This window comes from Convolutriloba macropyga, chromosome 6, assembly GCF_964194025.1.
Source record: "Convolutriloba macropyga chromosome 6, txConMacr16.3, whole genome shotgun sequence".
NCBI classification, from domain to species: domain Eukaryota; kingdom Metazoa; phylum Xenacoelomorpha; order Acoela; family Convolutidae; genus Convolutriloba; species Convolutriloba macropyga.
The window spans coordinates 71,785,784-71,812,613 of NC_134473.1; the positions used below are offsets into that span (position 1 = coordinate 71,785,784).

A 26,830-nucleotide genomic window follows, 5' to 3' on the forward strand; every position below is an offset into this window, starting at 1 on the left:
ATCCTGCTAAGACTCGGGATATTAATATCTTCAAAACAATTTTTTTGTCTCAATAGCCTATCCAGTATCCCTATTTCAAGCTTTAAATAGTTTCACTAGCTCATAAAGATCCATAAACATGGTACATGATAATTTTCCAAAAATTTGAAAAATAAATTAAATTTTATTAAAAAATGCTTAAGCTGGAGTCATTAAAAAATGATAACCATTTCATTAGTTCTAGAAACTATGCAGCAGCTTATCATCAAGCCTTGGAGGAGGTTCCTAGAAACCTCGTGCCGGAAAAAATCAAAACGATTCAAAAAAACTTCAAAAAGTTCAGTTTTTTTGAAATTGCTGTTATTAAAAACTTGAAGAACAATCTACTACATGTAGAAGCTATGCAGTAACCAACCATAGAGGCGATTATATGGCTGTTGAGGCTGGAAAAACATAAAAAATGACAAAATTGATAAAGAAAAATGACGAATGAAAAAAAAACCTGAAAAAAACTGCAAGTTGCATAAAAAACTGCTAAAATTTCCGACAATAAAAGTTAAAACTAATCCATAGCCAAAAATATCAAGTAACTTACTATCAAGTCCTAACGGAGACTTTCTGTTAGGCTGAAAAACCAGAACAATAACAATGTCAAAAAAATTGAAAAAATGCAGGTTTGGTAAAAAGAAATAATGCTAAAATTCGTAGTGTTGAAATCTTGACAACCAATCTATTACCTTTAGAAGCTATACAGTAACCTATTGTCAAACCCTGGAGGCTTTTGACGCCGAAGAAACCGAAACCTGACATATTCTGTCGAAAAACTTAAATGCACGTTTTATAAAAAAAAATTGCTCAAACTTGTGATATTAATTTGAAAGAAATTCCATGGCAAAAAAATTTTATTCAGTAACTTATTATCAACAATTTAAGGAAGTTTTCTGGCCCCTGCATCTGGAAAGACGAGAATAATGAAAACTAAATGTCAAAAAAATCGAATTTACAAAAAGATGTTAAAATTCGTGATGTTAAAATGTTGAAACCATTCCACTACCACTAGAAACTATGCAGTATCTTATTATAAAGCCTTAAGGAGGTTCCTTGACACCTAGGGCTGCAAGAACTCAAAAAATGACAAATGTCAAAAATCTTGAAAAAATCAAATAAGTTTTAAAAAAATCATTAAACTCGTTATATTAAAATCATCAAAAACATTTCATTACATCTAGAAATTATATATTAACCTATTGTAAAACCCTAGAGGAAGTTCCTTAGCTCTTGAGGCCGGAGAAACCTAAAACGTGACAAAATCTGTCGAAAAACTTGAAAAAATGCAGGTTTTATTCAAAAAAAAAATTTGTCATATTAAAAATATTGAAACCAATTCCATGGCAAAATAATTTTTTTCAGTAACTTAATATCAAAATTTTAGGGAAATTTTCCGGCCCCTGCTTCTGGAAAGACGTGAATAATGAAAACTACATGTCAAAAAACCTGAAAAAATTTGCACGTTTTGTCGAAAAGATGCTACAATTCCTGATGTTACAATGTTGAAACCATTCCACTACCACTAGAAACTATGCAGTATCTTATTATAAAACACCAGAGGATGTTCCTTGATACTTAGGGCTGAGAAACTCAAAAAACGACAAAAAATTGTAAAAAAGCTTAAAAATGCAAACAAGATTTAAAAATCATTTAATTCGTTATATTAAAATCATGAAAAACATTTCATTACATCTAGAAATTATATATTAACCTATTGTAAAACCCTAGAGGAGGTTCCTTGGCTTTTGAGGCAGTAGAAACCTAAAACGTGACAAAATATGTCGAAAAAAATGCATGTTCTATAAAAAAGCGCTAAAATTTGTCATATTAAAAAATTGAAAATTCCTTGGCAAATAAAATTTTTTCAGTAACCGGTTATCAAACCCCTAAGACGCTTTCTGGCCACTTCGTCTCGAAAGATGTGAATAATGAAAAATAAATGTCAAAATTGAAAAAAATTGAGACTTATGCAGTAATATATTATAAAACCCTAGAGCTTTCCTTGACACCTAGGCCTTAAAAAACTCAAAAAATGACAAAAATTTTCAAAAATCTTGAAAACAAATTGCAAAAATTAGTATAAAATTGCGTATTTCTAGCGATCAACTATCAGTAGCCACGGGGTGGGATGAGGTGATTGCGGAGGGTGGTTAGCAACAGTGGGATGGGGGACGACAGCGTGGTGGGGGCGGGGGGTCAACAGTGGGGGTGTCCTCAACCCCTCTAAGAACAGCCCTTCACAGCATAAGTATAAGTCTCCAAAACAGTTTGAGCTGAAACAGAGCTGAAAGGCTCTAAGAGCACTTAATGCCCGCTGGGCGCTACCTGTTTATCCCGTTTTTAGGACGAAAAGTCAAAAGCGTCAGACGAAAAACCGGTCAAGCAAAAAATCGCATAAAAAAGACCAACAGGACTAATATAATTGCTACAATCTTCGTTTGAGAGCAATTAATTAGCCTAATCATTTTGCATCGACGGTCATAAGCACGCGCAAAAAAATATTTTGTAAAATGACTTTCAATTTTTCACAGAAAAATTAAACTTAAGCCATTTCATCCGTTCCACGCTATTAGTGATACACTAAAACTTCTAGGTTACACCTGCCGTCAAACGTCAGTTTATGCGAAACAGATATTTATTTTGAACAAACTTGTCGTTTAGTCCAACCAATTAACTGAAAGTGACTCTGTGATAGTTTCATCTGGTGTCAGGACAGTTTACTCAATGCCATTTCACCCAATGCCAACTTCATTTTACCAATTGTTAAAATTATAAGAACAACTATCTAGCCGACTATATAATTAAATGGCCCGTTGGAATTGATATGAAACTATCACAACTGAACATGGGATAAACATACCCGGCATATCGGAAAATAGCCGCCGTTGATTCCAATAAGCATGATTGCGATTGAAAGAATAGATATTGAAAAAAGAGATTTTTGACGTACAATTAAGAGAATTTTCATTGACTAAACAGAAAACTAGACCTAGAACTGACTATGAATGGATTGGTAAAACCATTTAGAAAAAAATCCGATCCAAAAAAAAACGAAAACAGTATAAATCAAAGTCAAATTGCCGCATGTGAACAAAAAACCACTAGCGAGAAAGCGAATTTTTGTTCAAACACCATTTTCTCACTCTACTTTAAATTTAGAGCGAAAAAATTTCACGCCGCAAAACCACTCCTTTTTCGCTCCACTTCCTGTTTCGGCGTGACCAAAATCACTACTCCAATTTGACTTCAAAAATCATGAAAATGTGTGAACAGATCTTAAAAAAAAGACAACCCCCCAATACAATTCAAATTCTTTGAATTGTAAAAAAAATAGGAGCGCTATAATAGCCGGCTGAGAAGATGAGGGCGGCTATTAATAAATGGCTATATAATTAAATGGCCCGTTGGACTTTATATGAAACTATCACACACGAACGTCGGATAATTGAACGAAAAGATCAAAGAGTAAAGGGTAAGATGGCGTTGGGTAAAATGGCAGGTTGGGTAAAATATCATTGCGTAAAATTACATTGGATAAAATGGAATCGGGTAAATTGTCATGTAACCTTTCATCTATATAGAATCTAACCTTAGATGCAAAACCGCGCGTACTTGAACTAAAACCGCTGATAAATTTTCGATAGAAAATAAGAACTCGAATTGATATGATTTAAAAATTTAGAACAAAAATTAAATGAAACTTATACGAAGAAAGAGTGAGTGGGTCAGAAATATGAAATTTTTTGAAAAACGCAAGGCTAATTTTCTTTTGAAATGGAGAACATATTTTGGTAAATCAATTCAGTTAAAAACTTTTCAGTGATACAATAGAAGCGGAACGATGTTTACCCACGCAATCTGATGCTTGTCGCACCAAATGAGCAGATTGTTCAATCCCTTATTCGAGGTCAAACAAATCTCAAAATGTTTCAAGAGGCACACTGCATTTTTTGGTCACCCTGATAAACGTTTAAAAAATTAACACCCATGATACGATAAGTGTGGAAAAGACTGGTAGTCTTAATGAAATGAAAATATCTACCCCAAGTTTAAGCGAGAATCTGGCTGTGTGAAATAATGAGCAACGTAAAAATTTAAGTCTCAAATTTTCTCTTAAGGATAGATTCAGTTTTTCAAGAACTTTGCAGGTAATTATCAATTGATGTTAAAAATAAATATCGACCGGCTAACGTCGGATGAATTGCTCTCGAACGACAGACGGGGGCAATTTATTTAGAGGGGCGTAGCTTAGAAATTTTATATGGATGCAAGAAAACTTCCCCAGAGGGGTTGGTTCGAACCGGTACTTCCAGGTTGGCACCCTGACATCTTAACCAATCAACTACGAAGGCTTTGATTTCCTTTCGCTCACAACCCCTTTAACCAACAAAGTATATTTCAGAACGAGAGCAACTTAGATCACTCAAAAATGAAAAACTAAAGTGCTAAGAAGTCACCCAAGAAGTCAAACAATATTCTAGAACAAAAGCGTTAAGCGAAAATTGTGCCTAAAAAGGACACACAAGTTTACATTAAATGCTTCAAACTTCGTTCCAGAGCAATTAGGCATATATATAGTTAGATGTATGCACTAACATTTCCTGCTACGAGCCACAAAACTCTGGTTGCGCTGTGTGGTTGGAGCCTCCGCTGTTTTACTGTTCGCAGATGGCAAGTCATCTTTTGAAGACATTCGACGTTTGGGATCCCAACGCGATGGCAAGAGGTCCAGGCTCTTCCGGAGGCCACTTCTCGAACCTGGACATTTAAAATTAATTAATCTCAGCCAGCGCAAAAAATGATTTATAAGATCCGATATTGAGGAAAACATTTGAGTGTTGATGAAATTAAAAAGACAGCAACCGTGAAACGTAAGTTAATAGCATAAGATAAGTTAAAAACAGTACATCACATTACACCACTGTTAGACTTCGAATTCTTCCACCAAGCAGCCTTATTAGGGTTTAAAAGAGAGAATTGTTAGATATAAAATCTCGCCCAACCCTCTGAATAACTATCTTATATATCGCAATTCAATAAACATACCCGGCAGATTGCCGGAAAATAGCCGCCGTTGATTCCAATAAGCATGATTGGGATTGAAAGAATAGAAGATATTGAAAAAAAAAGAATTTTGTACAAAAGAATTTTTTAAGTCCGATTCATTTTGATGGCATTTCGTAGTTGAACATACTTCTGTTTCTTAGAGAGAGGCTACAGGGGCTACTATCAATACCAATAAGCATAAGAGATGGTAACTAAGACTTATAGGAACGACGTTCAAATAGCGGGCATCTAAAATTGGGCTTTATGGGTTTATCCCGTTTCTACTTCTGACTTCAATTTTTTATACTGACTCTGTTCATTTTGAATTGCTTTGCTGAACAACTGATGTTCAAAATCACTTTTAGCAGAATGAGAGAAGAGGGAAACTAGCCTAAAGAAGTCAAAAAGATATCACGCAAAATGTTGAAAAAGCGGCAAAATGAGGTAAAGCGAAACATTTTTTTATTCGACGAAGTAAAAAAACATAGCAGGACAAGTCCTGACGTACAATTCAAAGAATTTTCATTGACTAAACAGAAAACTAGACCTAGAACTGACTATGAATGGATTGGTAAAACCATTTAGAAAAAAATCCGATCCAAAAAAAACGAAAAAACAGTATAAATCAAAGTCAAATTGCCGCATGTGAACAAAAAACCACTAGCGAGAAAGCGAATTTTTGTTCAAACACCATTTTCTCACTCTACTTTAAATTTGAAGCGAAAAAAATTCACGCCGCAAAACCACTCGCTTTTTCGCTCCACTTCCTGTTTCGGCGTGACCAAAATCACTACTCCAATTTGACTTCAAAAATCATGAAAATGTGTGAACAGATCTTAAAAAAAAGACAGCGCCCCAATACAATTCAAATTCTTTGAATTGTAAAAAAAATAGGAGCGCTATAATAACCGGCTGAAAAGATGAGGGCGGCTATTAATTACAATCTTTGAAGACGCACAACATACTTCGATTTCATGGCGCATGTTTTGGTCGAATCGTAAGGAGACAGAAGCCATCTTTAACAGCCCTACATTGATCATAAACCTATCAGTGCGCACCCTAGCACTAGGAAATGCCCGACTAGAAACAAATAGAGTTTGTTACCCGGGGCAATGCAACCCTACCCAATTAACTAGAATTCCCAGACAAGGAGATTGTCTAATGTGGGATTAACAAAATTAACTGGTGAAAGCATTCATGTATTCAAAATGCATTAACATACACTTGGTAAATTCAGCTTCTATTGATATTTTCCTTCCAGCTTTGTTGAACAAGCGTACGTAATTTATCCATTTCCCAATTTTGAAGCCTTCCTAAACGTTGAATGGAAAAGGAAACAGGATTGATTAACGGGAAGCTCATTATGCTTACTGTAGATTTCTGAATCAAAGGAAAAACAATCTGCCGTCGCTTAAAATGGCAACGCGCTCTACAAAATAACAATTACTTCCTAGGAAAAGGAATGACGAAATAGCGTCGACGCCTTCTGACTAATTAATGCATACTAACCCTCAGAAATAGGTATACTACTTTCTATCAATCGCATTTCTTGACATTATTCGGCTCTATATGGTAGCGCCACCTAAGTACGTCACCCGTCGCGAAGAATTCTTCACGCTCGATCTATATTAACATAGAAAATCAGTACTGATTCATGATATTTCAATTCTGTATTTTTATTACCAAATTCTGACTATCGAGCATGAAGACTCAGACTCAAATAAAACTTATAAAATATTCACTATCTGTTAATAGAATGAACTCAATTCTGATGAGAGATACCATATTGACCATGTCACTTTTACAATGTCACCTTAAAAAATCATATTTAAAATTTTGAATGTCTGAAATACCCTGCCCAAGGGTGTTTTCATGGCCACTTTTGGAATCGAAATGTTCAAATGTCAAAACGGTTTCTAGTAAGGAAAACGTGCCTTACCTAGTCTTTAAATGGAGTTTAAAAAAGTACAGATAGAATGAGTGCTTTGACACCAACAGAATGCAATTGAGATATATAAAACAGCAATGTTATGAGACACCAATTGACCAAGTGAAAAAAGAAACTGTTTCTTTCTGCTACCCCTCCCGCTATATTTGGACCCTCCATAAAAATTTACGCCAATAAAATGGTAATGGCTAAACCCACCTCTTAATATGCTATGCAAACCAATGTCAGTGCAATAACAATCATCAGTTTGTTCACGCGTAACATTGAAAAAAGTGTACACGGAGGGGAAAAGAAACAGTTCCGAGAATATCAAATTCAGACTCAAACCATCTGTGATTGTCTCTTTAGTCTTGGACTCATCTTCACTCTGATTGGATAGATTGTTTTCACTGTTTGTACCAATCAAATTTCGTGGACTTTGCTCTGAGTTATCTGAGCCGCCGTAAATGACAGAGGCATTATCACCAGACGAGGTATTAATAAGACCTTTATTACGTAACGTTTCGTAATTGTCAGAGGTTATGACATAAGTGTCACTAGTTATGTCATTACTATCAGCTTCTTCCTCATTCTCTTCACTCAGCACTGGCAGGTTATCAAGAACTGAGTCGACTTGATCACTGCTCTGATCAAATTCTGCCCAAATGCCAACAAAGTTAAATCGAACATTCATATTTCTTTATCTTTACTTGCAGTTAATACATTAAATTAATCCTCGGAGTTGTTACTTAATCAAAAAACGAAGCAAGCACATCTGATTTGAGACAAACTAATTGTGCCACAAAAAGGTCCCTTGAACTCGGACCTTTGCTGTTAATGCCCCAACTCACTAATCACTTATGCCTTATCCTTAATATTGGGGGAGAGGAGCAAATATACTGTCGTTCGAAGCACTCCGAGGGAGGTGGGGGGAGGGGCGGGGGGGGGGTGGGGATTGACGGAGAAAATTTCAGGATTTCCAGTGCCAGTATTTAACGAAAAAGCAGAAAATCCGACAGCACCCCAAATCTGATGGTCCTACAGAAAAGTGACAATTTGACAGATCAGATTAGCTGACCAATTGAAGATCTTGTCCACAATTTTTTTTCGTTGTCGGGTAACCCCCCCTGGTCGCCAATATTCATAGCACTATTGGTTTTCGTCATTCTATTGAGTTTAGCATGCGCGTGCGCGGAACAACTGAACACTCCACTTTCAGTGGCCAATAGATCTCTCGATCAAATTCTATTAAATAACTGCGCACATTTTTCATAACGGGAACAAATTGTTGAAACAACCCTATCTTTTTACCAACAAAAAATCAACTGTCCTTATTTCTCACTATCTTCATAGGTTTCTGGCGTCTGAACAAATTTCCATTTTCCAAAACATTTTGGTTGAAACTTTCTTAGACCAGGATTCGAGTTTCAGCGATTAACGAGAAAATCTAACCTGAGTGCTGCAGTGAAGTTTGCATTTTATTGACGCCATCCTGCAACTGTTTTCCTTCGAACAGAGACAGAGGTCTATCCTTGACCCCCGAAACCACTCTCTGATTCGCGTACAACCCTCTTCCCCCTCCACCCAGGGGAGGCGGATGCTCAGCTGGACCCGGTTGCTCGCTGGTGGAATTGGATGATGTCGAGGACACCAGATCTGAACAGGACGAGGTAGGTTGTTTGGAATCGGGGTCGTGCCTTGAGGACATCGCCAACATTGACGAATATCGGAACTGACCCAAGGCATTATCAGCTGACGGATGGAGCAGCTGCTGCGCTCGTAATTCATACTCCACCAACTGATTAGATGACTCCTGAAATCACAAGTTTGGTACGAAGATATCAAACTAATGCGCTTGTGCACTTAGGTCACACGTCAATTAGGACAATTAAAAACTATCAACTGTACTTCAAAGTCCATCATTGCCACTACTAATCCCAGCACCAATGATACCATCCTTTATCATTCATTGCGTCTTTGTAACAATAAAATCTTGCAGAAATAGTTCTAACTCCGCAGAACTGCACTTCTCATAAGCTAATTGCCGTTTGATGTAATAAGCAAAATTGTTGATAGCAAATGAAAGCCGACAGTTAATATTATAGTGACTCATTCTGTTGCAATAGAAAGTAACCCAAATTATTCTAAGTTTGAGCATGAAAACACTGCTGTGTAACAAAAAGCAGAAGAAACCCAAAATTCAACATGGTATGACTATAATGAGAACTGTTAAGCTAAGCATTGTTTCACTATCTTCAACCATGAACCAGCGATGCTAAGTTATTCTTAAAAGTTATGAAACAACTTGTACGATCCGAGTACTCAATTGACGTGGCTTCTACTTCTTGGATATCATATCGCTCATTTAAAAATAGATTGAAATATGTCGCTACAATTACAAGAAAATTTTGAATAATTTCTGAAACAGAAAGTAACTCTTCAAAAGATAGAAACGCGTCTTTGATATCACTTTCGAATGGATTTGAATGAACTAACTAATAAAAAAAAAGCTGGAGCGATAATGATGACGTAATGAAAAAGGACACGAAGACTAAGTCAGTAAAAAAGGGGTTCGACAACCTAATTTACACCCATACAGTAAGTTCCAAAAGCCTCTGGAAATTACTCTCAGCTACGTGAAAAAGGTTTTATGACAACTGGAGAAGCCAGAGGAATTCTGAACGTATGCCCCCACCACCCCCCCCCCCCCCCCAGTTTTTTTTTGAAATTTAAGTCTGAAAAAACTTTAACTTGCCTTTTTTTAATGATCTTTCCAAATGCACATCAAAATTGAATAGTATCAATTGTATAAGCTTAATAAGTTTTACTTCCCGTTCTCTCAGTTCCATCCCCCCACCTTTTGTGCACACGTATCCCGTACATTTTAAGGCTTTTAACCGCTAAATTAAACAGAGCGTTTGAATTACAAATTTAAATATCAAAACAAAGTTCTTGAAATTGGCAACTGGCAGCATTTAATGATACCAATTGAGTTCTCGAATACTGATAATTCAACGTCAAAACTTCTTATAGTTTCCAACACAAATAGTAATCAGTGAAAACATTGCCGGATGAATTGGCGGATGAATTGCCGGATGAATTGGTCTCATTGAACGAGTGATGGGTCATCAAAACCTGCTTCAGAAAGGAGACGGACTTTTAAATGCTTTCATTAAGGCCAAATTTACAATCTATACGTTGAAAAAATGAAACCAATTTCGGCACACTTTCCATTAGGCTTCGAATAGCAAACGGAGTCAATCCGCTTTTAACAATGCAATACGCAAACAAAGAAGTCAAGCGTGAAAAAAGTCCCTGGCGAAGACATCAGGAGAAAAATAGCCAGGCAAAAAAATCACACGGTTTGCCATATGCCTATGAAGGGCGCAGGTTTTAGAACCTTCAGCTAAAAATTTGAAACTTGAAAATTGCAAATTCTATCAAAAAATCAAATTTTGTGATATTACAATGTTGAAAAGCTTCCATTACCACTAGAAAAAAAATGCAGTAACCTGTTGCCAAACACAAAACTTGGAAAAATTTGTCTTATATAAATGTTAAAAACCTAGACAGTAACCCACTAAACTAGACAGTAACCCACGGTTAACTCTAGAAGAGGTTGCAAGTCCTCTATACAAATTCAAATAGAAAAAAACAAAGTAAAAAAAAAACTTGACAAAATTTTTAAAAAAATGCTAGTTTTACCAAAAAATTGCTAGAATTCGTGATAAAAAACCTTGAAAATCTTGAACACTAGAAAATATGCACTAACCTATTATCAAACTCCAGAGGAGTTTCACTGACCCCTGAGGCTGCAAAAATCTTTAAGAAAACTCGAAAAAAATCGCAAAAATTATATATCATTTTGCGTGTTTATCTTTGTAGTACCAAAAGATATAGCTCATAAAATGGTCAAAAAAGTAATTATATCTTGCAAAAGACTTTTATCAACTTTGCCAAACGTCAATTCAAAACTGATCAAACAAAAACTCGAAAAATGACAAAAAATTCAAAATTGCGCCATTTTGGGCTCCAAAATTCTAATAAAGACCTTTTAACCTTGAAAAAAGGCTTTCCAGTGTAGCTGTACGACTCTAAGCAATTGAAGGGCTACTATAGCCGGGTTGGCGCCCCTAATGAAACTTACTGTCCACTGTTCATCACTTGTTTAGCTCCTTTTGAAAGATCAAAGTTATGAAAAATGTGTAGAAACCTCTTACAAAAAAAAGACAGTACCAATACAACCCAATTCAATACAACATAGCAGGACAAGTCCTGGCCTAAAATTCAAAGAATTGTCATTGCATAAACAAAAACTAGACCTAGAATGGACAATGATTTGATTGGGAAAACCATTTAGCAAAAAAATTGTGAAAATTGAAAAAAACTGAAAACAGAAGTCAAATTGCCGCACGCGCACAAATATCAAAAAAGAGAAAGCTGATTTTTAATCAAACGCCGTTTTCTTACTCTACTTAAAAATTCGAGCAAAAAAGTTCTTTTCGCTCCACTTCCTGTTTCGGCGTGGTCAAAATCACAACTCCAATTTGACTTAAAAATCATGAAAATGTGTGAAGAGGTCTTAAAAAAACGAGTGCTCCCAATTAATTCAAATTCTTTGAACAAAAACCAAGAGAAGTCCAATAATAGCTTCAGCTATCTCTTCGTGGCTATTAAACGAGTGAACAACAAAGAAACAGAGCAAACTTGAGGCAATGTACGAAAAAATTCTACCAAACTTTAATTAAATTGTTAATTTTTCTATTGCATTTGTCAACTTACTTTAGAATGTTATCTCGCAAGATCAGAAAATCCTCAAAATTATATATTACGGCGTTGAACTCCTCATGAGCCACGACACTTGTTCAAAATAGCCAACTTTCACGTATAAACAGGAAAATGTGGGACATTTTATTCTAAAAATGTGGAACCAAAGTAATTCAGCTAGCTGCAACTAAAATAATTTTAGAACCACAAGATCTAATGACCGATGGAACAATGGTATTTAACTCATATTAACTCACCTCATATAAGGAGGTCAAGGATATTGCTAATCCGCATTTATACGTCGTACTTCGGTTAAAACATATTGGGCCAATTGCTCTCAAACGTCGGGTGAATTGCTCTCAGACGACCGGCTGGCTTTGCCAGTAGCTAGCCACAGTTTAGTGAGGCTAGCTGTAGTTTAATTGAAGGGGATGAGGTGAACGAAGGGGGGAGCACAGGTGGGAGGGTTGTCTTCGGCTGCATGGGGCCCTCACGGCCTGAACGATGTGCAGGAAGGGGATTGGGGGTAGGGGTGAAGTGAGGGGGCTGATGTGGGGGTGGGGGGAGTTGTGGGGGGATCAGCCTTCAAGAACCGCCCTTCAAACAATAAATATAAGTCTCCAAAACAGTTTCTGTGAATCACATACTTGGCGACCGGTGAGCTGAAAGCATCTAAGAGCACTTAATGCCCACCGCTGGGCACTACTTGTTTATCCCATTTTTGAGCAAGAAAAGCCAAATGGGTCCGACGAAAAATTGGTCAAGCGAAAAATCGCATAAAAAAGGACCAACAGGAATAATATAATTGCTACAAACTTCGTTTGAGAGTAATTGATAAAAACTTTTAAAAGTGAATACGCATTGACAACATGATCCATGAGAGATTTAACAGCGGGTGTTAAGTCTATGATGTGATTCCTAATTTGGAAAAAAAGTTGCAAAAATGCATATAAAAATGCAGATTTGTCCAGCTGTAGATATTACTGACAATTGAGGGCAATTTGTTCCTTTGCAATTCGGTACCGGTTCTGCGGACGAATGAACCCAATCTCAAAAATGAACTTTGTTTTTGTGTTAGTGATGTCCGATTTTTATGTTCGGGTGAAACAAATGATTGGATTATTCGACGTCACTAACAATGTGCTTTTTGTGTCTTTTTCACGTTTCTGTTTGGAAACTACTTGGAATCTACAACTCTAAAACATATACCGACTAATGTCGGAAGAACAGCTCTGGAACGACAATGGGTGGAAAACATTTAACCACGCCGGGTTTCGAACCATTGACCTCCCGAACCCTAACCAGAAGCACTGCCCACTCGGATATCAGGCCCTTATTGTTGGTATGCCGCAAACAATTTTATATTAGCAACAAGCTTTACTTCGGAGTGAGAACAATAGAGATCACTCAAAAATGAAGAACGGAAGCGTGAAAAAGTCAATTGAGAAGTCAAAGAATGTTCTGGAAGAAAAGCGCAAAAACGGTCAAACGGAAAATTTGCATTAAAAAGACCAACACGTTTACAATGATTGCTACGATCTTCGTTCGAGAGAAATTAAACGTGTTTCACTGTGTTCTCTGATAATGTCCAGGCCACGCCTTAATTTATTAGTTTAGGACAAACTTAATGGACTGAAAATAAAGAAAGCCCAAGAAGTTGATAATTGACTCAACTGAACCCCATTTTTGTCAGGTTTTGCGCACCAAAAATGAATTCTTCTCATGTTTCACTCGTTATTTTTCAAGATTCATGTAGATACTTTATCGATCATTTGAGGATTGAAACAAAAGTCTTCGAAATTCCTAGTTTTGAAACATGTTAAATTGAACGTAACAATAATAGTTGGTTAATTCAGAAGTTAATCTGTATTGGTTAAGGATTGTTCAACGTACAAGGTAAGTTAAGTTTAAGCTGAAACTCAAACAACAGTTAATATGTTTGTTCAAACTCAAGTGAGCAACTGTTAAACATTAGTTCAAACCAACCGAGAAAGTCCTTTATATATCCACTTGTCTTCTTCATTCAATCAATTGAGTATCTACAGCATTTTAACGTAAACATCCAACTTTCGCATAAAGAATTCACAGAGACCTTAACAGGCGGCCATCGAATGTTTGATCCAGCAATATCAAAGCAGCTCTTATATCCACGAGTTGTCTTTTATATCATAAGAGGCGAACATTTTGACCAAGTCGGTCACAGTTTGAAACAATTTATCTTTCCATGAGAAAAGTTTCAGAACAATTTCCGGTGGCGAAACCGCAGAAATAAGCCACTTCAAGTAATATCTGAATTCTTCACAAATACTGTTCTAATTTCTAATTACTCAACTTCACAAGCAAAGCTATGAATGCTGATATTACTATCCAACAGTTCAAATACGGCAAAACCTAGGAAACACAGGAATTCATCATAAAAAAATTTTACTTAGCGAACTTTGATACAGTACTATAGTATACGCTCTACTTCAAGGCCAAAAAATACGAAAATTGAGGGGATAATTAGAAAATCTCAAACCTCAAATTTTTCCCCGTGCCTCTTAGGAGAAAAATGATACCCTATTAAAATAACTATTAAAAAAAAACAAATGTTTCAGTTGTTTCAAAAACTTATAGATGTGGTCGCGAATAAAGTTAACTTTCAGTACAGCTTTTAAAGGTTTCGCGAGAGCAACTTTGATCACCAAAAAACCAAGATTAAATTGCAAAATTTGCGACTTTTTCAACAGTCGCATACAGACAAGCCTAAATATTTCACTGAATCCTCCTTTCATGTTCATCCTTTACACAAAATAATATTGTTCCGACCCACTACTTTGTCGATCGATATATTCATCGCACAGAGTTGTGAGTAGAAAGCTTGCCAAGCTTGCACAGAGATTGGAAAGCTCGCCAAGCGTAGAATTTCAAACGAAAAAGACTTTCTTGATTTTTGCGTTTTCCGAGGAGTTACTGTAGTTTAAATTTTGTGAACGTTACCTTAACTTCCGTTGTTTTGTTCATACTTTTCGTAATTTTGCCAAAATTTGACCAGTTTTTGCTAAAAATATGAGAAAACTGTTAACTATAGTCTCATTGGCTTTACATTTAAAGATAAGAGATTTTGTGATTTTGGATCAGCTGTTTGGGCTATATTACCAGCTAGATTTTTGAAAATTCAGCAATTTTTTTCATAGAAAACTCTTTATCAAATATGCTTATTTGGTCAACTTTGTCCAGTTTGAATGGCATTGCAGACATTAAAACTGCTAACATAATCTTTGTTTACACATATATTAGCTATTTTACCTTCGTTCGGTTCCACAGGAAGTTTTCCAGAAGAAAAACATTTTTGCGGTCTTTCACTCATTTAAACCGATATTGATTAAAAACGCAAATTTTATTTTCGATTATCATTTTCCCTGCTAAAAAAGTTATTAGGCAAAATTTGAGAACAATCTCTCTTTTAACAACCAGGCAGCTGAGCAAAGCCAGCTTTGCTCCATCGCTGATTTTTGCAAGGAAAAAAGGATTCGGGTTGTATTTCGGATCTGTCCCTTTTAAAAAATTTTTTGCAATTCTTTCATCCCAAATACAGGCTGCAGTCTGTTTCATTTAAAAACTCAAATAATAAGTCCCATTTATGTACAATAAAGTCCAAAAGAAAAATTTTGTTTTTTAATTAAAGCTCATAATTTTTATGGCTCCGACAAATTGTTTTTTCAAAAGAGTTTTGCCAGCATTTAATGCTCTTTTTGTAATCTTGTGACCAGTTATAATTAATAAAATGGCTACTTCGGTATCGAGGGAGCGATTTAATAAACTATCTAAAGCAGCTGCGGAGTTTTATAGTTAAAAAAGCTTTCAGGTTGTAATGGCGCGCCGTATATATTTCACCTTTTCATGCCGAAATACCTTCGACTTTTTTATGTTAGTAACAGACTAGAATGATTTCAAATTAATCCTCAACTATTGACCGGTCAAATTTACGTGCAATTTAGGGCCAATGAGGAAACATGATAATTTCAGAAAAACGTATTTTTTGGCTTCAACAGTTTGCATAAAGTTCTTTGTTAAAATTTGAGTTCTACCTGTATTGGCTGTTAACATGTAGTCTTTTGGCTTACTCTCTTCTAATATGTCCAATTGGCAAGCTAAGCAAAAAAAAAACTAATCGATTTACAATTCTTTAAACTTCAGTTTTTTGTCTTACGGTTTAAAAAAGTTGTTTAACATGGTTTTTTTAGATTGGCCACTATTAATCTTATTTCTGCCAACATTTAGCGCAGTCTCCGCAAACAGCAGGGTGCTATTCATCTCAAGCAAATTACTATGTCGTCTTCATTGCTTTTATTTAATTAATGGTTTGGCTTTTGACATTGATACTACACTTTCAAATTTTTTAACGATTTTCTATTTTCGGGGTTCTCTTTTGCTGCCATGTCCAACCATCACCTTATTGGCACATTAATGACAAGTCGAATGTCTAGCAACTGGTTATGAAAGAAGGAGTAATTGATCTTATTCAATTTTTTAATGAATAGATTTTGATTTTATAGACTTCGACACCGTTTCCTCGCAAAATGGAATCGACTTGTTGATTTTTGCCTGTATTTGTTTCTTGTAGTCGTTTGACATTCTGGATACTGAGAATCCTTAATGGTTTTTTATGACGGTATCACTGAAGCCATTGAAGGATTTCAATTGATAGCTATTGGCCTTCATAACTTTGAATTCAATGGTTTTCGAAAAGTGTAATCGTATTCTCTAAGTTTGCCCTTTTTATTTTCTGTCTACTTATTAATTATTCTCAATAAAACAAGTCCGGTTTATTTTCTGATGAAATGCAAATCGTTTGGTATTGTTTAGTTTTTATCTTATTCTATTTTTTCCAATTCATTAAATTAAAAAAAAACTAGCAGGCCCGCAAAAGTATAACAAGATCATTTGAAAAATAGAAGTTTTAAAATTCATTTTATTCCTACCACCTGGGGCTGGAACACATGTCCCTCGTTCAACAGCCATAGGTATTACGTTACGTTACCGATGTGTTTGGTTTAGCATAATACCTCCAAGTCCCAGCAATTTTGTGTTCAACTTTTTTCGGCTTTGCTGACCCTTATAATTAGGGAGCGCTAGACTTGTACAGATAAAAAAATTCTACATGGTGTCGTAGCGTAACGCATGTAATACGTTAGGCTGCATTTTTAAGGAGCGTAAAAAAGAAAAGAAACAAGATATGGAGGGAGAAAAAACAGAAAAAAAAGAAAGACAGAAAGGAATGAGAAAAACGAAAGGGCGAAACGAGACAGAAGACAAAGGAAAGACAGAAAAAAGAAAAAGGGCAGCAAAACAGAAGAGAAGAAAAAGAGAGAAAAGAAAGACAGAAAAGAAAAAAGAAAGAGAAAAAAGACAGAAAAGAAAGGAAGAGAACGAGAGAAAAGCAAGATAAAACGAGAGAAAAAATGACCGAAAAAATAGAGAAAAGATGGGTGGACGAAAGAGGAAAAAGCCAAAAAACACAAATGAAACAGACAAAGGGAAAAGAAAAAAAGGACAGAAAAGAAAAAGAAAGACAAACAACAGAGAAAATAAATCGAGAAACGAAAGACAGAAAAGAGACAAAAGACAGAAAAGCAAGAAGAGAAAAGCAAGAGAGAAGTAAGAGAGAAAAACAGCAGAGAGAGAAAAGGCGAAAGGAGAAAAAGAAGAGAAAGAGGGAGCAGAAAGAAACAAATGAGAAAAGAAAGGAAAGAGTTAAAAGAAAGAGAGAAAAGAGACAGAATTGAAAGACAGGAAAGAGAAACGCAAGATAAAAGAAAAGAAATCAAGAGAGAAAGGAAAGACAGAAAAAACACAAAAGAGCGGTAGAAAAAAGAAAAACATAAAGGAATGAGAAAAGAACGAGAAAATAAAGAAACGACAGAGGAACGACAGAGAAAACGAATGAAAACAAATAAAGGCAGGAAAAAACAGAAAAAAAAACACAAAAGCAATAGAGAAAAGAGAGAACTGAAAACAAAAAACTAAAAGAGAAAGAAAATACTATCAGAAAGAAATGATAGAAAAGAAAAATCAAAGACAGAAAAGACAGAGAAAAGCAAGAGAAAAGAAAGAAAGAAAAGTGAGCGAGACAATAAAGAGAGAAGCTAAACAGGAACAAAAGAGAAAGGATGAGAAAAAAGGCAGAAAACAACAGAAAAGAGAAAACAAAAAGAAAAGAAAAGCAAAGAAAGAGTACAGTAAAACAGAAAAGAAATAGAAAGGAATGAGGAAAGAACGACAAGCTAAAGAGAGAACGAAAAAGAGAAAAACCATTAAGAAACTAAAAGGAGAAAAGAAAGAATAAAAAAGAAAGAAACGCAGACCAGTACAGAAAAAGACAGAAAAAAAAGCAGAACGACAGAAAAGAGAGAGAAAAGCAAAATAAAAGGAGAGATAAAGAAAGGAAAAAAGAAAAGAATGTGAAAGGAAAGATAAAAAGCAGAAGAGACAGAGAAAAAGAAATATAACCAAAAACAAAACAAATGAAGAAAACAAAAAGAAAAAGAAGGAGCAAAGAAAGAAAGAAACGGAAGAGAAAAGATCTTCCTTCGAAAGTAAAAAAGAAAAACAGACCGAATTCTTCACGGCCTAACTTTTGAAAAAAAAACTGGCAACAAAAGATTCAGTTAATTAAACTTCAGTTGTTCAAAACTTTTATGAGACTGAGATCAAGCAAAACTGAAAACAAAAGAAGCAAAAGATTGTTAAAAAATTGGTCACGCAAACATTCAGCGTAAAAAGTTCCAATTAAAAACATCCGCGGCTATCCAGTCATTGGCCTTTATTGCATATATTACTTTTCGGTCACTGACTTTTTGACAATGACAGCTTTTCGTTCATAGGCAGCTTTTCCAAAAATGAACCATTTTTACATTCAGTATTCAGTCATCGACCTTTACGGCATAGGTAACTTTTCGGTCATTTACTTTTTGGCAAGGTCGAGTTTTCGGTCATTGACCTTTTTCAAAATACATGCGAATCAAAACGCTTTGATGTATATTTAAGAGTCCTTAAAACATGTGAAGATTAGAAGCGTAAACATAAAAGTATAGGTATTCGAATTATTTTTATTATGTAGATTGATACAAGATAGATGGTGACAGGAGAAAGGCACGGTGCACAAAAAATTGTGAAAAAAGGACGGAATTGGAGAAAGTGGAAAAGGATGCGACGTTAATGGACAAAAATCCCGATAAATACGCGGCTCATCTGTTTCTTAGCTCAACTCATTGCGCTTTTGCCTCTTAACTCACGGACCCCGGTTCGAATCCGACTGTTGCCAGTCGCTTTTTGCCGAAAAGCAAGTTTAGGGGCTGTTAAACTATGTAAAGATTAGGATCTTAAACATGGTGCCTTTTATGTCGACACTGAATTAATATATAACCAGCAGGCCCGCAAAAGTATAACAAGATCATTTGAAAAATAGAAGTTTTAAAATTCATTTTATTTCTACCACCTGGGTCTGGAACACATGCCCCTCGTTCAACAGCCATAGGTATTACGTTACGTTACCGATGTGTTTGGTTTAGCATAATACCTCCAAGTCCCAGCAATTTTGTGTTCAACTTTTTTCGGCTTTGCTGACCCTTATAATTAGGGAGCGCTAGACTTGTACAGATAACGAAATTCTACATGGTGTCGTAGCGTAACGCATGTAATACGTTAGGCTGCATTTTTAAGGAGCGTAGAAAAGAAAAACAAGATATGGAGGGAGAGAAAACAGAAAAAAGAAAAGAAAGACAGAAAGGAATGAGAAAAAAAACGAAAGGGCGAAACGAGACAGAAGACAAAGGAAAGACAGAAAAAAGAAAAAGGGCAGCAAAACAGAACAGAAGAAAAAGAGAGAAAAGAAAGACAGAAAAGAAAAAAGAAAGAGAAAAAAGACAGAAAAGAAAGGAAGAGAAAGAGCGAAAAGCAAGATAAAACGAGAGAAAAAATGACCGAAAAAATAGAGAAAAGATGAGTGGACGAAAGAGGAAAAAGTCAAAAACACAAATGAAACAGACAAAGGGAAAAGAAAAAAAGGACAGAAAAGAAAAAGAAAGACAAACAACAGAGAGAAAATAAATCGAGAAACAAAAGACAGAAAAGAGACAAAAGACAGAAAAGCAAGAAAAGAGAAAAGCAAGAGAGAAGTAAGAGAGAAAAACAGGAGAGAGAGAAAAGGCGACAGGGGAAAAAGAAGAGAAAGAGGGAGCAGAAAGAAACAAATGAGGAAAGAAAGGAAAGAGTTAAAAGAAAGAGAGAAAAGAGACAGAATTGAAAGACAGGAAAGAGAAACGCAAGATAAAAGAAAAGAAATCAAGAGAGAAAGGAAAGACAGAAAAAACACAAAAGAGCGGTAGAAAAAAGAAAAACATAAAGGAATGAGAAAAGAACGAGAAAATAAAGAAACGACAGAGGAACGACAGAGAAAACGAATGAAAACAAATAAAGGCAGGAAAAAACAGAAAAAAACACAAAAGCAATAGAGAAAAGAGAGAACTGAAAACAAAAAACTAAAAGAGAAAGAAAATACTATCAGAAAGAAATGATAGAAAAGAAAAATCAAAGACAGAAAAGACAGAGAAAAGCAAGAGAAAAGAAAGAAAGAAAAGTGAGCGAGACAATAAAGAGAGAAGCTAAACAGGAACAAAAGAGAAAGGATGAGAAAAAAGGCAGAAAACAACAGAAAAGAGAAAACAAAAAGAAAAGAAAAGCAAAGAAAGAGTACAGTAAAACAGAAAAGAAATAGAAAGGAATGAGGAAAGAACGACAAGCTAAAGAGAGAACGAAAAAGAGAAAAACCATTAAGAAACTAAAAGGAGAAAAGAAAGAATAAAAAAGAAAGAAACGCAGACAAGTACAGAAAAAGACAGAAAAAGCAGAACGACAGAACAGAGAGAGAAAAGCAAAATAAAAGGAGAGATAAAGAAAGGAAAAAAGAAAGAGAAAAGAATGTGAAAGGAAAGATAAAAAGCAGAAGAGACAGAGAAAAAGAAATATAACCAAAAACAAAACAAATGAAGGAGAAAATAAAAAGAAAAAGAAGGAGCAAAGAAAGAAAGAAACGGAAGAGAAAAGATATTCCTTCGAAAGTAAAAAAGAAAAATAGACCGAATTCTTCACGGCCTAACTTTTGAAAAAAACTGGCAACAAAAGATTCAGTTAATTAAACTTCAGTTGTTCAAAACTTTTATGAGACTGAGATCAAGCAAAACTGAAAACAAAAGAAGCGGAAGATTGTTTAAAAATTGGTCACGCAAACATTCAGCGTAAAAAGTTCCGATTAAAAACATCCGCGGCTATCCAGTCATTGGCCTTTATTGCATATATTACTTTTCGGTCACTGACTTTTTGACAATGACAGCTTTTCGTTGATAGGCAGCTTTTCCAAAAATGAACCATTTTTACATTCAGTATTCAGTCATCGACCTTTACGGCATAGGTAACTTTTCGGTCATTTACTTTTTGGCAAGGTCAAGTTTTCGGTCATTGACCTTTTTCAAAATACATGCGAATCAAAACGCTTTGATGTATATTTAAGAGTCCTTAAAACATGTGAAGATTAGAAGCGTAAACATAAAAGTATAGGTATTCGAATTATTTTTATTATGTAGATTGATACAAGATAGATGGTGACAGGAGAAAGGCATGGTGCACAAAAAATTGTGAAAAAAGGACGGAATTGGAGAAAGTGGAAACGGATGCGACGTTAATGGACAAAAATCCCGATAAATACGCGGCTCATCTGTTTCTTAGCTCAACTCATTTCGCTTTTGCCTCTTAACTCACGGACCCCGGTTCGAATCCGACAGTTGCCATCCGCTTTTTGCCGAAAAGCATGTTTAGGGGCTGTTAAAACATGTAAAGATTAGGAGCTTAAACATGGTGCCTTTTATGTCGACACTGAATTAATATATAGATAGATAATTAGATATATGAGTTTTGCACGTCATCTCTTGCACATGTGGTGGACAATTATGTCAAAAACGTGGGTGGACGGGGTCGCAACATTATGTGCCAATGCACATTTCTGAGCCTCCCTGTTTCGTAAAACCGCTGCTCTAAAGAAACGGTGGTGAGCGTTTACATTTCAGTACTGAGTAATTTCTAGCTTTCATGGAGGGATGAAACTAAAGAGTCGAAGAAATGCATTAAAATTATTAACGACAGCCAAACAGAATGGCCGAAATGAGAGACGGACCTGCATTTGGCGCATAATTGATGTGCCTTTTGTTGAAAACTGACGCCATAAAGCGCACACAGCTGCATTAAGCCGATCAAAATTTTGAGAGGGTGAATTAAATCACTCAAAACGCAGTTATTTAAAAGTTATTTGAGAAATGAAGGCGGTCAGAACAAAAATTGATCCAAAAACACATGATGCGTTCAGAGATGCAAACCACAGAAATAGATGCTGAAAATTGCTTTTCTATTTCACAAAAATGCCTAGGGAATTTTCAAACTAATAACTTCATAACCTGAAAATCTTCAATTGAGGCCGATAATTTGATTAGAAATTGCTTTCCAGTCATTGTTATAGTAAGGCACTGAAAAAAACAGTTCATAGATAGCCCCATGAACAATTTACAGCAAATGAGGGGTACTTCTATCTCATCAAACTGTTTCTGTATATATAGACTTAGTTATACCTGCAGCCGAAAACTGGCCAGTAAATAGACTACGAAAAGGTCGAATTTTAAAATCAATTGCTTAGTTTATTACTTTACAACCCTCAATACTCTTTTCCTTATCTCGGGCCTATTTATTTGTCGCTAAAACGCGGTTTGCAGTTTTCACCAAGAGCATCATCCAAGTTCAAAGCTTTTCCAAATAGTGATGCTCAACTTGAATTCCGAAACCAAAACTTGGAAAAAAATCAAATTTTCTTTTACAAAATTTTTTGACATTCGTTTAAATTCAAAAAGAAACAAAACAGTCCACGTCCAATCTACCTCCAGTAGTAGATTTTACAGACCAAATTCAAAATTGTACGGGTTTCACAGAAACATGGCCACAGACAATTTTTAGGGCAACCATTGAACCTGTTGAATGTAAACTGATGATGTGGTACAATTCGGTAGTAAATTTTCTCGACATGTCGAATTCATTAGACGTTTTAATTTCATCAAGGGCTATAAATATTTTTCCTCATATATTATACCAAGTCAATCGGGGCCTTCTGTAAACTGGACTTCTTGGTAGACAATAAAATTTGAGCTCGAAACAACAAAAACTGAACAAATTAATTTGCATGTAGCATCGAAGTATCATCTCAGCTGACACCCAGTAATTAGAAATCATTAGAACACTTTGCTAAACTTTGATAATTGGAAAAAAAATTACAGTCAAAATGATTTCCTTTTCCTTATTGATCTGCAACAAAATCAATGGAACGACCCACTTAAGAACGGAATCAAATGAGTTACGATTATAAGTCAGGAATCAAGTCAGAGTTACAATTATAAGTGCTCTCGGCATCAAAACGGTTACTGAGAAAACCATTGTCATCGACGCTGTAGCGGTTAGACAGAAGGCAAAAAAGAAGATTTCAAACCAATCATGTAGGGACACAAGTCCGTATTGAAAAAAAAGAACATTGTAAATTTCCTCTGGTACACATAAGAAAAAAATGCAGATGGTAAAAGAGGCAATGTAAAGTTAAGCATATAACATTATGTAAAATTATAAAATCATTCAAATGTAAAATTATAAAATCATTTACTCTTTATTTTGGTCTTATCAGCTCCTTTCCTAATTATCAGATATGAATGCCAATTACTGAACTATGTCTACAGTTCTATGGGCGGTCGGTCCGTAAAAGTTTTGATCATTGATTGTTATTCATTGCCAAGTACAATAGGGAACTGCCAAGCTTTGAACTTTTAGGGACCGACCGCTCATAGAACTGTAGAGATAGTTTCAGTAATTGGCATTCATATATGATAATTAGGAAAGGAGCTGATAAGACCAACATAAAGAGTAAATCTAATTAAAGACTAATAGAGGAACTCAGATAAAAAGTGATAAAAAGAAACCATTTGATGACCTAAATATTGCTTTCTTGAAGCACTACTTTGAACCAATTTCAAGTCTTGATCAGCACTTCAATACTTCTCTAGTGAAAAACACGTCTTAAATAGAAAAATCAGTACTCAGCATTTGGGAAGACTTACCAAGACTTGTCAAGTCGAAGTCTTTGGCGAGTCTCGAGTCAACGCCTGACCAAGACTTAACAAGTCTTGATTATTGCATAGTTAATAAGCGAAGTAGAGTTCTGAGGACACTTCTTTATAATTAATGCATTTCAAAAATAGCTAAACTTCGTTAGAATTTTTAGCGAGGAATTTGTTTATCTGAGCAAGCTATTTCTGACTCGAGCATCTTTCAACTCAAAATGTTCCATATTTTCACTCAGAAATCATTTTTAATGGCCAGAAAGGAGTGGCCATGACTGGTATAATTGCTCAACGAAAATTTTCTTAATCTCTATCAAGTGGTATTTTTTATTTTGAAATATTGATCACGCATAACTTTTCGAACTTTTCAGACAGTTTTTAGAAAAATTTACTGATCTTTGATGGTCAGGGTTTTCGGTGTTTTAAGTCAGTTCAGACTGTTTTCAACAGAAACCAGAAGATAATGGAGTTTGGTGTATCCGCCTGTCTGAATAAAAAAGTTCACGATAAAATTGATCTGAGGCATTTGTAGACCACATGAAAAACAGTTTTAGCACCAACAAATAATTGGTTGTTTGGAATTAAACACCTATTTACTAATCCACTAGATGTTTTTGAAAAAATATATAAGTTTTGTTACAAGAATTATGTCAAGAACTGTAAACTTTTTGTCTAGAACTGTCATTTTTCTTATGTTTGCCGTCAGATGCACTATTCCTATTCGGTCAACTTGAAGGCAACCTTAATTACCTCTAACGTCAGATTGTTAACTCCAATGTCAGATTGTTCAGCTACAAAAATGTTTCGTAGTTGCTACGCTGTAACGGGACAAACTGACGAAAAACAAACACGAATTATATGGAGGTTATTTTCTCAATTTGTTTACAATTATAAGACTTTTGTCAAAATCATGCGGTGATTTTAATCAGGCGGGAGAAGTAGCTTTAGATTGTTAACTTGAGTCGCTTTAGGGTGTGAACGTTTTAGACTCCTTTAAAAAGTGGACTGCGTAATCAATCCTTAAACAAATTTTGCGAATATTTTTCACGTCCGGCAGTTGAACATGTTTTATAAAAAACAATTTAGTTCAGCAAAAATAAGAAATTCAAGCGTGAAAAAGTCACTTGAGAAGTGAAATCGAAAGAACCTTCGATAACAAAACGGTCAAGCCAAAAAAAATGCATAAAAGACGCACGTTTACAAAAATTGCTTCAAACATCGTATTATAAAATTGCGTGGTTCTTTTTCCAATTCCTCGTAGGGTAGCTAATTTATTTCTGACTTCGACAATGTGCTTTAGTAGTGATTTTTCGAGTTTTTGTTCTTTTAGTCGTTTTGTGGTCATTTTTAAGTCTCATTAATTATACGTCTCGTTGGTTCCCTTACGAGGCAAAAACGATTCTATTTAATGATTTAGTTTCATATATAACAATTACATAATTTTAAAACGATTTGATTTCTCGGTAATTATTGAAAATTTGAGTTTTGCGCGTCAGTACTTATTTTGCTTTCGTGCCACTCAGTTTGACTACCAACCTTTCTCATTGGCTCTCTAATCTTACATATTTAATCTATTTGACTGTTTCAATTAAAATCTAACAGTTTCAGCGACATTGACACTAATTGTTATCAAACATTATCAGATTTTGAGTTCTGTTCTTCGGTTCCTGTGTTGTCTGATCACTTTTTCCAAGTAATGACAGATGTCAATATGTCTAAATTGGACCTACTTCACGGTTCAGGCATTTAGTTAAATGTTCTATTTGCTTTGACCCCAAAAGTTTTCAAAAATTTTCAATTTTGTGGACTTGGCTGACGTTCGTTTTAGTTTTACGTTTTATTTACAGTGGTTTATTTTCGTTGCTAATGGTTTGTTTTATTTAATTTGTCGTTTGTCTTCAAACATAATTTCTTGAGTTTTGTGTGTTGGATATCAGAACTTTTACTGCTGTTGTCGGTTTGAAATCTCATTGGTTCTCAAGGCTTTTAAGGGAACATATCATCAATGGCAACCGTTTCCAACGACACTGTCTTAATTTGTCGCCAAAAAATGACATTGTTTTTATTCGTTTTCAAAAAACTGCAATGAACTTTTGATTGTACCTTGCATTCGTTGATAACTTTCTTGCGTGGTCATCTAGTTCTCTTACAAAGATTGTTTGTGTTCTAAGGATAGAAAGATTTATTTGCTCCGACCAATTGTGGGGGGGAGGACCTATATATTCAAATGAGTTTTTTTTTGTTCAGTCAATTCTGGCCGATCGATATATTCATCGTAGAGAGTTGAGACTGTTATCATTAGAATGAGACTGGTCACATTCTTTAAAACCACAAGAAATGATATTTGTACCTTCGTTTCCTATAGAAGTCTTCTAAAATAAAGATTTTGCCGGTTTTTCGAAAATATAACCCAAAAAATTCTACAAAAAAGCATCATTTATTTTTGATTTATAAAAATATTTTATCAGCAAATTGATCTTTTATGCAAACATATTGAAAAATTATATGTTTTTGTCGGTCCCAGGGCCCCTGGTGACGAAAACTCAAAAAAAATGCAAATACTTTTAAAAAATTGCTTAAATTTGTGAAAAAAATCTCGAAAAACATTCCATTACATCTAAAACCTATGCATTAACAAAACATATTATCAATCCTTAAAGGAGGTTCCGTGGCTCTTGAGGCTGAAGAATCCTAAAAAAATAACAAATTTTCAAAAATTAAAAATGCTAGTTTTATCAGAAAATTGCAAAAATTTCTGATAGTAAACAGTTCAAAAAGCTATTCCATGGCCAATAAAAAAGCTCAGTAACTTAATATCAACCCCCTAGGGAAGTTGTCTGGCCCCTGGGTCTTGAAGGACCTGAATAAGGAAAATAAA

At 35.1% G+C, this 26,830-nt stretch overlaps 1 protein-coding gene across 3 annotated transcripts in view; it reads right to left on the minus strand.

Moving 5' to 3' along the window:
* Positions 1 to 26,830, minus strand: part of LOC142340587 (uncharacterized) — an 86,384-nt gene that overhangs the window by 49,704 nt on the left and 9,850 nt on the right. For 2 of the 3 annotated variants that reach the window (XM_075391260.1, XM_075391258.1), the window contains 3 exons: positions 8,453 to 8,813; positions 7,349 to 7,657; positions 4,624 to 4,785 (listed from right to left, as the gene is read on the minus strand). In XM_075391260.1, coding sequence (XP_075247375.1) covers positions 4,624 to 4,785; positions 7,349 to 7,657; positions 8,453 to 8,813 — 832 coding nt within the window. The remainder of the gene's footprint in view (positions 1 to 4,623; positions 4,786 to 7,348; positions 7,658 to 8,452; positions 8,814 to 26,830) is intronic. The other variant, XM_075391261.1, reaches the window with a different exon arrangement.